The sequence below is a fragment of the Gymnogyps californianus genome, chromosome 14 (assembly GCF_018139145.2).
Source record: "Gymnogyps californianus isolate 813 chromosome 14, ASM1813914v2, whole genome shotgun sequence".
NCBI classification, from domain to species: domain Eukaryota; kingdom Metazoa; phylum Chordata; class Aves; order Accipitriformes; family Cathartidae; genus Gymnogyps; species Gymnogyps californianus.
Window position 1 is genome coordinate 15234657 of NC_059484.1, and position 11554 is coordinate 15246210.

Consider the following 11554-nt stretch of genomic DNA (forward strand, 5'->3'; position numbering starts at 1 on the left):
GCAAGCCCCTTCTTCCCGGGGCTCTGGGCCTGGCACCCTCTACGTGCTCCCCCTGTGATTCACTTGTCCATCATTGTGCCCAGGGGTGGTGACAGGGCAGGACTCCCAGGAGACGGTGTCAACAGCCAGCCGTCCTGCACCTGATGTGCTCTGCATGCTGTGGAGTAGTAGAATTGCATGCCCATATCTCCAGGCTCTTACAGAAGAACCTGGGCGGCAGCAGCAAAACTAAGGATTGTCCCCTGTACAGCCCATCACTGGCAGCAGTGCTGCATCCCTTCCCCGCACGGCACTGAGTCCGGTCCTGAGCTGCAGGCAGGAGGAGTGCAAGGTTAGGCAGCTTGACAGTGCTGCAGTGAGTCACTGCCCACTCTGGGAAGAGGTTCACAGACTTCTGCTCTAACCACTAGACCACAGGGTAAGAGGAAGTGTTTTCCTGCGAGCAGCTACTTTCCAGAAAGACGTCTCCAATCTTTCGAGGCAGGAGAGGATGAGGCTGTAATTGAGCTTCCTCAGAACCTCCCCTGTGTCTTCAACAACAGCGTGTCCACTCCAGCCCTGGGGCATTTGGGAACGTGCAACCCCAAGCACAGGAGGCCATGTAATTCCGAGAGAAACTGAGGCTAGGGGAGCTAAGAGTGGAGCCAGGCCCCTCAAACCCCAATCTTTATCTGCTCTATCAACTGCTTAACTTCGCTCGTGCTTTCTCTCATTTGCATGGGATGGCAGACAGGCACTCAGTGCCTGGGCAGGCAGACCCTCCTGCAGAGGGGCTGGGGTTTTCCAGTCCAGCCTTGGCATAGCTGCTTTTCCTTCCAAAACGGGAAATGAAACCGGGCCCCTTTGCAATCCTTCCTGGAGATTATTTTAGTATTCATTGTGCAAGCGAATCCCAGGAACAGCACAGCCAGTGCTGCATACAAAGCTGGTCAAGTGAGGCTCCTTTTCGTGTATCACTCTAAGTAAGAGCAGGAAAAAGCTGGATGTGTCCTTCGGCTCTTTTCTGGTCACCCATAGCCCTCTCCAGCCTGGTCTCAGGTTTCCAAAGTCCAGATAGGCACGGACTCCCTTCAGGAGTGCTGTGGTCATGTTGTGCAAGTCAGTGGACTCCCCAAGAACTAGGGAACAGAGAATGCACACCATAACAGCTCATCATGGCAGACAGTGATGGAAACGGATGTAGCACACCCACTCTCTCCTCCTGCCTGCTGGTTTCATCCTGCACAAGGAAGGAGGAAAGTGGTCCCTCTGAGAAGTGGCTGACAGCAGATGTCAGCAGATGTGTTGGGTCGACAGGCAGCTCTGAAGGATCTTCTCTGGTAAATTGGGTGTCAAGCTCTCATCCGTTGAAACAAGTGCTGTAGATGCTGCTGACTCTCTTCTTGTTCCATTTTTTTCCTCTTAGACCTTCTTGCCCCTTAAGTGGATGGCTCCAGAGAGCATCTTCAACAACCTCTACACCACTCTGAGCGATGTGTGGTCCTTCGGGATTCTCCTCTGGGAGATATTCACTCTAGGTAAGTGCCCTGGAGATCATGGTGGTATCTGTAGGTCTGATAACATGTTAGCAGGATCCCTTCCCAGAGACAATAGAAATCCACTTCTAATCCCCAAGTCCCAACCTTACCAGTCAGAGTAGCACTTCATTCCCTGTCTCCTTCTTTCCCATGCTGACGTTGCCATTTGAAAGTGAAATGAAACAGGAAAGGTAAAGAAAAAAGGAAACCTTGGTGTGAAATGCATGGTGGCATGGGGGTGGCCGGCAATCCACCAGCCTGATTTCCTGCTCTCCCTTTACACCCAGGGGGGACTCCATACCCCGAACTGCCTATGAACGAACAGTTCTACAACGCCATCAAACGTGGCTATCGGATGTCCAAACCCACCCACGCCTCTGATGAAATGTAAGTGCTGCCCATACACGTTTGCCCTGGGCCTGCCCTACACAAACTACAGAAGCATTTCTGCCTCTGTTTTCCCCACCCGCTAACTCACCAGAGTGCTCTCTCTTCCCTCTTGTTAGCTACGATATCATGCAGAAGTGCTGGGAGGAGAAGTTTGAGATCAGACCATCCTTCTCACAGCTGGTGGTGCTTATGGGAAACCTCTTGGTGGATTGCTACAGAAAGGTATGTTCAAAGGACCCTGCTGGAGGGACAGAAGAGGGTCCGTGCTCTGTGGAGGATGCTGCCTTGATTAGGGCCCTCAATCAGGGTTTGGAGATCAGTGTTTAGTGCTGCTGTGCCAGAGGATTTTGCTGTGACTAAGGCTGCATTAGTTTGAACAGCCAATGAAGGTGGTTTGGGCATCCTGGGGACATTGCTGAGACAACTGGCATTGCCAGACAGGCAGCTGGTATCTCAGCAACTGCGGAAATCAGAACTGGCAGGAGATCAAAAACCTGCCTCCAACTGTTTGGTATTTTGGAGCTGTGGAGTTGTGCCCCTGATCTCTCCCTTAGGAAATGTTCATGACCTGTCTTTGGTGGAGTCAGGGTAGCTGAACCCAGCTAGAAGATGCCAGCCCCTCTAGCTAGAAAAAGCCTAGCAGACAGGGAAAGCAAATACAACACAAGTGCATTTTCTCCACTCACAAGACCTTCCCGTTTCTTTGGTAACCTGCCCTGCGAGAGCAGAGGTACCAGCAGGTGGATGAAGAGTTCATGAAGAGTGACCACCCCGCTGTTGTCCGCACAAGACCCACAATCCCCGGGCTGAACAACGCCAGGCTCACTGCCAGCTCCCCCACCAGCAGCATCCTCTACACAGCCGTGCACCAGAACGGGGGCGAGAATGATTATATCATCCCTCTTCCTGACCCCAAACCCGAGGCAATCTGCGATCTCCCTCAGGAGGCCTCCATCAGCCGGGCCAGGTAAAAACATTGCTTCTGAATGTTGTCCCTTCCCCTGACTGCCCAAATCTGAAAACAGGGGCCTCAAGAGGAAATGGGGATGCTCTGCTGAGGGATAGACCAGGGGTGGGTTTACCAGCAGAGAAGGAGGGCAGTGTCACTGCCATCTGAGGTGCTGTGACCTTGCGTGAGCCCACAGGGATAGAGATGAACCAGAGGAGCTGGGACATGAGCTAAGATAGGGGGCCATGTCACATCGTCGTACGTCAGACAGCACAGCTCGGGACAAGCGACCCCACTCACAAGGAGGAGGGCACACAGGGGCCCACGGTCTGCAGAACCCAGCCAGCTGTTTGTCGTTTGAGGGCTGAATAAACCCAACCGATATTGTCTGTTCCCCTGTGGAAAGCTACTCAGATAGAGTGGGGCTGCTGCGAGCTCAACGCGCTTCTCAGCTGTTGGGAATTCTCTCCCACGAGGAGACTTGGGACAAGGCACTCATTTCTCTCTCCCTCTTGTGTCCCTTCAGCTCTATGCTGAACGAGGCCAACACATCGTCTACAATATCCTGTGACAGCCCTCTGGGCCTCCGGCAGGACGAGGAGCAGGAATCTGACCCACAGCCAGGCTGCCAGGAGCCGACCGCAGGGCACCAAGAGGTGGAGGAGAGTTTCCTGTAGTCAGAGCTGGGCTGACTCTGCATCTCCCTACGGAGAGGCCAGCTGAGGGGCTGACCCAGACGTTACAGAGAGCCATGCTTTGCGCTTTTACGTCGGGACATCCCCACCTGTCCCAGCATTCCTCCTTCCCTCCTGTCTCCCAGTGTTGCGTGGGGAATTAAAGACTTTTCTCCATTGCCATCCCCTTCCCCCTTACAAAGAGGTGGCTCCGTGCAAGCAACCTTCCAGATCACTGCCACATCCTCCTCAGTGATCAAACCACTGCAGGAGGGAGACATCTCACAGACCAACATCTTCTTTTCAAGTGGAAGACGTGGGTTGGATCTCCACAAGAGACGCCACTTTCGGCATTGCTAAGATGATACTCCAGCCTCTTCCCCCTCTATGGCAATGAGTTTCATCTCCTCTGCACCAGCACTTCTCTGATGGTCTCAGCACCAGCCACACCATGGTTCTGTGAAATGCCACCGGGACAGATGATTTGCTTGGAGCCCATTGCTGGGGTGTAGAGAACCTGCAACACCAACCTTCAGCTGCTGGAGATCAAGAGTACATTGGGTAGATTCTCCTCCAAGCACAGCCAAGTCCTGGAGAGACCAGCCAGCGTCTCAGAGATACTGAATCACCGTTTTCCTTTCTTGACAGCTCTTCCACGATGGATAGAGCGTCACAAGCACTACAGGTACCCATGGCTCTGGGGCACAGCTCTGCACCCACCTAGAGGTGCTGTCACACCCTGAACCTTTTTGTGCCCAGCATGGCACCAGGAGCCCCAAGGGCATGCCAGGAACTCAAAATGCTCTCACAATGACTCTGTTGTAGTAACAAAGAGGGCAGTCCAGTGTTGTTCGTGTCATCTGTGTGGACACTAAGCTAATTATTCTCCGTTGAAGATTTAAAGGGAACAAATATATTAATCCACTAGCCAGGGCCAGTATAAGGAAGCAATATGGCTATTCATTAATCTACTGCCACTAAGCCCAGCTCATCTGCTGGGAAATCATATAACCCTGCCAGCTGCAAAATCTTTGTGCCTTACCTTTGGGAAGCAAGGGCTCCCTTTTGATAGACTGTTCATCCGAACACCCTTTCTCAGGATGGGAGGTCTCACCAGTCCCTCCTGAGTCATAGCAAGACTATGGGGAGCAATAAGGATGCCAGAACACCCACCCAGGGACATCTCAAAAGAGAGAGAGGGAGAGAGGCTGGGAAGCTGAACTGTATCTCACACCCTGCCACTTTCTGGGGGCCAGGCATAGCCACTTGCAACCTGCCAGGGCTGCGGATGAACTGTCATGGGGAACCAAGCAGAGCAAGAGGAATCAGGGAGGCTTCCTCTCTCTTGGAAACTGTTTTGAAGAATAAAAGGGCAGAGACCTTCCTCCTGCTTCTCACCTCCTTCCTCGCTTCTCACAGGCAGGCCTGGGACTTCTTGTGCTCTCAGCTGGCACTTGAATGAGGAGACTCAAAGCAGGAGGAACACCAGGCTTTTGAAAGCAGTTGTGAACCCCACGTCTGCAGAGATGAAAGCTGGACCCCAAAAACTACAGGTCTGACACCACAGAAACTAGCAGGGTGTTTTTCTGAAAGGAGAAGTTTTGCCTTGCACTGAGCTCTGTTCGCTGCATGCCCCCCACTCCCATTAACCCCTTCATTGCCCTACTCATGCACATCTCTGTGCATCCTACAAAAACTGCACAGGCAGGTTTACAAATTCAGAAATTCAATCAGCATCTTGCTGGGCTTCTGCCACCTCAGAGCCACTGAGAATTTTGGTTTTTTTCAAAATACAAAACTTCTGCCAGAAATCCCCAGAAAAACAGCTTCTGTTTTAAGTTGTCTATTGTTGCAATGCTGCCATTTATGCAGCTAAAAGAGGAGTGGGTGTTTTGTGGGCTGATGTCCTTGGTAAAATGTGAACATAAGAAATAGCACTTTTATTGGCAGCCGGTGGAGTATATTTTCAGCCCGTGTGGTTAGATTCCCCACCATCCATAGGAAACACACTGTGAATGACAACTGTTTTTCCATGTTCTGTTCCTCCTGCTTGTAATGAAGGAGCCATCTTCTGTGGCCACAGTTCATGAAATGATCCTAACCGCAGAGAAGCAGTAACTTATGAGATCCTTGGGGTCAGACCACTTCATTTTTCTAACATGTAAGGTGCTTGGTAGGATCCGTGTCACTGCAATTTGAGCCCATAGGATGGCACATCAGATCATCCTAATAGCCCCTGTCCGCACCAGCTCCATTTTTAATTTGTCCTTCTCTATCAAAGGTGACCAGAAGTACCCAGTACTCCAGGTGAGGTCAAATCTAGACCTCACATAGGGCATTAATAGTTCTGGTCTGTACTGGATTTGACTTGCTTGGTGCAGCTTTGAATAATGTTGGCCTTTTCCCAGCCACAACATACTGGTAGTTTGGAGTCATCCTCTGACCAATCTAAGCACCTACGTCTTTCTACTCTTGCAGCATTTCTAACCAAGATACTCCCCGCTGTTCCAGACATTGGGTCATCAGCACATTTTGTAACAAACTGTTATTTTTGGGCTGGACTGACTAATAAAAATATTAAATACTTCTAGCATCAAGAGCAACCCTAGAGAGCTACTTTTACTACCTCCGTCCAGCCCAAAGATTTCTGCATCAATTAACCCCTTCTCACCCTCCCTTTGGCCATTTGCTTATTTACTTTACAAACCCCATACTAAACTCCATCTTGTACAGATTAATTACTAATTAAATTACTAATTTCGCACTATCAAATAGTTTCCACAGACCTGAAAGAGGAGATCTATTTCTTCCCTCAGGTATCCTGTCCTATTAGCTGGGCATTAGCTACACTTGGATGCCTATTGTATTTTGTCCCATTTGTAGATTTATTGCAATTATTTTTTGGATCAAAACCTGTTCTGGCTGCTGACAGAGTGCTAACCCCACCTCCCTCTTCCTTCTTAAAGTAGGTACGCCAGACTTTTTGCAAAATGGTACCATTCTCCACTCCAGAGAGATATGACCAAATATTTGCCTTTGGCCCTGTGATTGCAAGGGCCAAGTCTTGCACTTTGTGGTACTTTCCTGTCCTTACTCAACTATTCCCATCACCATTTAGCGAGGGCATGCACACCTGCTACAGCGAGCAGATCTTCTCAGCCAGGGACAGGCTGGCAGCTGGGCAAAGCCAACGTGTTTTGCTAAGCAACCCTGCAACTCTCCTCAAAGAGAGGGCTTGGCAGGGCTGAGGCTTACAGCAGCTCCCCAGACAAGCTCTCTCTGTTCGGGGAGCCAGCTCCAGCCCCCCGCTCCCTCTCTCTCTGCTGCCGACATTCCAGTCCCTGCGTGGCCCGGCGGGTGAGGGCCAGGAGAAATGGTCGGCTGTTCTGGGCCCATCAGTTTTGTAACCGTAATTTCTCCAGTGTGACTCTGAAGGGAACCGGTCCCTCCGGGTTTTTAGTTTTGATGATCAGTATTTTTGTTTGGGTGGTTTTTTCTGTTTAGAGGTGGACCCAAACTGAGCCCCCCAAAAAGGGACACATGCCACAGCTTGGGCCCATCTCTAGTGCAATATCTTTTATTTGTAGATTATATTTTACTCTACAGCTGTTACATCGTTATCAGCACCAGTATATGCATAATCCTCCTGCCAGTCACTATTTCATACATACCTAAGTGTATCCCAGAAACTAATGCGACACTCTGGTGTCTCTTTCCACATTTAAGATGCTTCTCAGACTGATGTGTGCGCAGGTTTTAATCCTTTTGTCCTTCTCGGTTTGAGAGTGTTACTATTTTTTTAAGCGAGAGTGTCACGTTTAGTGTTTGTTTGTGTCGTGTTAAGAAATCTAGAGCACAGCGGACTTTACTTGTAACTAAATTGTCTCTGTTCACCTGCCAAGGGGACTGTGGCGGAGCCCCATGGGGACGGGAGGCAGAAGTGCAGCGCAGATGTGCAGCCAGGAGGAAGTCAGCCAGAAGTGAGAAACGGCTCTTCCCCTTCTTCCCAGTCAGGGCTCTGGGCTGGGGGAGAGACAGCACCACAAATACAGGGTACTGGGCAGTGGGTTAGGTTTTGGCTGTGGGGAAGCCCGAGGCCTGCCTGTGTAAAGCTGGGCAGATCTGGAGAAGGGGATTTCACAGATGTCTCCTTTTGGGGGCTTTTTCTAAAATGAGATGTCAGCTAATGTGCTAAGGAGGCAAACCCCATGCTCCAATGCACAGGCGCAAGGAAGGGCTCTGGTCGGGCTCAGTGCTTAGCTCAGGTCCCAGGATCGGTGGTGGCCAGTTCACAATGCAAACCACAGGATCTCCCATGCAGACAGGAGAGCAGTGGGCTGCCAAGCAGCCCCAGGGAGCCCAGATGCAGCCTGGCTGCGCTCCCACTTGGAGAACGTGAAGGTTGCCCTTTGGCAGCCCTCGGCAGCCTTTTGGCAGCCTTTGCCCCGCCTGGTTGCACAGGCAGAGAGCAGCCAGGGCAGCTGCAGGTCCTCACTGGGCGCTGGGCAGCTCCTGGGCCATGCACAGATCCTTCCCACAGCACATATCCCAGCCCTGGCTAGATGCTGAGCAGCCAGCACTGACTGTAACAGTGGAGGCACCATGTTGTCTGCAGGACTTGCCCAGGCAGGCCAAGTATTGTTAAAAAATCAGATTTCATGGGCCAGCACATGGGCTGCTGGGCTTCCAGCATAATTCTCTTGTTTCACCCGAAGGGCTGAAGTCTCTGGGACATGCCAAGATGGATCCAGTTGGCTTTGGCAAAGGCAGGGGAACTGCTTCAGTGTAGCTCCAGCAGCACTTTGGAGAGATGCCTCTTGCAGGGGTGGGAGGAGGCAGGGAAGCCAACTCATGCTGGGAGGCCTACAGCGTCCCATCGTTCCCATCCTTTCCTCCTTAATGGATTGCACCAGAACTGCAAAGCTTGCCCAAAGCGTGCCCTCTGCCCTCTCCCCCTCCTGCTGTTGCTGGCATCACGCTGTTACTCTGCAGCATCTCTGAACAGAAGCAGCACCTGCCTCCATGCTATCTGTTGGAAACCATCCTGAGGGCAAAGGAAAAAACAGAGTTCAGAATAAGGTACCAAAGAGTTAACATTTTCCTAGGTTTACAGATATATTTGTAGGATTTGTACTATGTCACATCTATAGCCATGAGATATTATTTTTATGCTGTAAACTTTTACAAATACATTTTTAAAGAAAGAGTTTAAAAATAAAGGTGTTTTTCTTTTTGCAAAGTTCCATCTCTTCCTTTGTTTGCCTGGTTTTGGTTGCTCCCACTCAGATGGGGCTGGGAATACAGCTTAACCATGTCGTGGGTGAAGGCTAAGCATGTTAATACGCTGTGCATGACCCCAACGCTTAGTGAAAGCCAAGCTGGGAGCCAGGCAGAGAGAAGCACAGCAAGGCAACAGCTGAGCCCAGAGACATGGTAAGGAAAAGGGGCTGCGAACAGGGCAAGATCTGCCCCGTCTCTGGTAACTGGCTAGCTTGTGGGTCGTGTTGCACTGGGAGGAGGTGGGTAGAGGGAAGGACACTGGGAACAGTTCCCATGTGTATCCCCAGTGCCTGAGGTTTGGGCCAGCAGCCCCAAACAAGGGCTCAACATGCTCCTTGGGACCATTGCTGGGTCTGTGCTCAGATCAGGGTAGGGATGCGGGAGATGCCAGACTGAACAGTGCTGGGCTGAAGGAGATCGGAGACACCACAGCGCTGTTGATTTTTCCATATAGTTTAATAGCTCAGGGCAGTGGGAGAGGCTGGAGGTAGCAATGGGGCAGGGCACCAGCAGGAGCCACACTGCAGTGCACAGGGCTCCCCATGTCTGGCTCTCCTCCAAGCTGGGTTCTCCTCCCCTCCCTCTGGGATGAGGAATTCGCTGATACTCTTTAAAGATGCAACCCCAAAATACTGGCTCCCCACACTACCTCTCCCTCAGGTCCACAAGTCTCCCTGCTTTCCTCCTGCTCCCCTCACCTTCCCCCAGTCACCTCTCCAGAATTGCTGGGATCCCCCAGCCCCATGAGAGATGGGCACCTCCTGAGTCCAGCACAGAGTTTTCTCCTCCCTCTGGCTCCAATGAAACTGCTCCCCCCGAAAATGACCCCAGGCTGCTGAGAGAAGCTGTTTGCAGCCAGCTCTGAGCCACATGCTTGGAAAGCCCAGGGTTGCTGCGAAGAGGGGATTTTGAACTGAGGTTCAAATATATCAATGTTGACCCTGTTTTCAGGCTGCATGATGCAGCCCCGCTGCAAGTGTCCACTGGCAGCAGTCGTGCCTCCCTCAGCTCCTGGAAACCCCTTGTGTACCCAAAGGCCCAAGGCACTGGCTGCAGCAGGAGACAGGTCCAAGTCCCAGCAAGGCTCCCCTTTCCAGCATGGCCTGTCATGGGCTCCTGTCTTTGCTCAGTTTGCCAGAGAGGAGGTTTGCAGGCTCCCCGACCAGCTCAGGCTGATTCTCCCTAGATACGCTCTGAGTCACCTGGCACGGCTCAGCCACGACAGGCAGACAGGTCATTTTTCTCCAGAAGCTGAATCAGCAGGGAAAAAAAATCACCTCGTCTCCAGAGAGGCTGCAGCAAAGGCTTGGGGGAAGCAGGGAGGGGGAATTGGTAGACCTCAGCCCTGAACCCAGCTGGCTCCAACTGCCTGATCCCTGCCTGGCAGGCCTTTTGCATGTTGGGATGCACCGAGGAGGGGTCATGGGGCTGGGAATGAGCAGGCAGATATGGGGACCCAGCAGAGCATTTTTCCCACCTCAAAACAAGTCTCCTCTCCAGTGATGAGACAGGCATCTTGTGGAAGAGCTCAGGGAAGCAGAGAAACTCAGACCGCAGAGACAAACCCTGGCCTGCTGCAACCAGGGTTTTTAGCTGTTTGGGTACCAACAGCTCACTCGGGACATGGGTGTTTCATGTGTGTCCCTGGACTGCTGCAGGGCAGTTCAGGCAGGCATGACACTATGGTCAGCTGTACTCAGTGCAGGGGTCCTGTAGGGCTGGAATGGCCCAGCCCCACTCCCAGCCTGGGAAACAGGTCTGAGCTCCCAATGCTCCCAACCAGGGCTCACAGCAGCCTCCGCTCTCCCCTCCACAGCCAGCCTGCGGCCAGCCAGGCACTGAGCAAGTCTCGTGCCATCTCCCAGCACGCCTTCCTGGCCATCGGGGCCTCCACAGACATTCCTGGGCTTCAGGTGACTCAAAGTAAGGCTGCAGCTCCTCTGAGAGCATCCCTGCCCCTTGCTCAGAGCTGCTTGGGCACATGAGCCCCAGCAGCATTCCTGTGGCTGAGCTGCTGCTTGCAACCACAGGATTTGGGGTGCAGCCTGCAGGCAGGAAGAGATGGCCACCAATGAGGGAGGAACCCCAGCAGACAGCTTGTCCCACTGAGCATCCCCAGGTGTGCCCAGCCCAGCTTGGGGATCCGTGCGTACAGGCTGTGACTTGTCACCTGTGGACCACTGCCATCAGAGACGCTCTGCAAGTGGCCTCCTCAAAGAGAAGAAGGGAGGCTGAGAGATTGTTTCCCTTCTCTGTATTAAACCTGTCTGGTTCAACAATTTTTCACAATGGTGAGTCAGTTCTCTCTGAGCTGGCATTTGTTCCTGGAAAAAAAAACCAAACAAAAATTAAAAAGAAGAAGGAGGGAAAGAATAATCAGGCAGACGTCCTCAAAAGGAGGAAAGAATAATCAGGCTGACGTCTCCTGTGGCCCAGCCGCTCAACAGCCCCCCAGCTCTGGGCAGGAGCCCCTCAGCACACCACGCTGCCTCTACTTCATGTTCTTCTTCCCCACATCCTGCCAGGAAAAACTGCTGAGAGAAAATCTTCTCTGTCCAAAAGCTGCCTTTCCTTCTCTCTGGACTCCCTCATGCTCTCCAGCCATCCTTCTGGCCAAAACCAAGAGCTCTCTCCACGTTCCCATGACTCTTAGTCATTTTCACCACAGTCAGCTGTGCTCTCATCTCTTGGCCCCAAGACTTTGTCTTGCTGGTACCTTGCGAATTGTCTGTCCCCTTGGAGAA

General features: G+C 52.1%; 1 protein-coding gene across 1 annotated transcript in view; it reads left to right on the forward strand.

The window, feature by feature from the left end:
• The window catches only part of PDGFRB (platelet derived growth factor receptor beta), a 34360-nt gene extending 25588 nt beyond the window's left edge, over window positions 1-8772 (forward strand). The window contains exons 19-23 of the mRNA XM_050905110.1: window positions 1406-1517; window positions 1805-1904; window positions 2024-2129; window positions 2636-2874; window positions 3383-8772. Coding sequence (XP_050761067.1) covers window positions 1406-1517; window positions 1805-1904; window positions 2024-2129; window positions 2636-2874; window positions 3383-3533 — 708 coding nt within the window. The 3' untranslated portion in view covers window positions 3534-8772. The remainder of the gene's footprint in view (window positions 1-1405; window positions 1518-1804; window positions 1905-2023; window positions 2130-2635; window positions 2875-3382) is intronic.
• Window positions 8773-11554: the final 2782 nt, after the last annotated feature.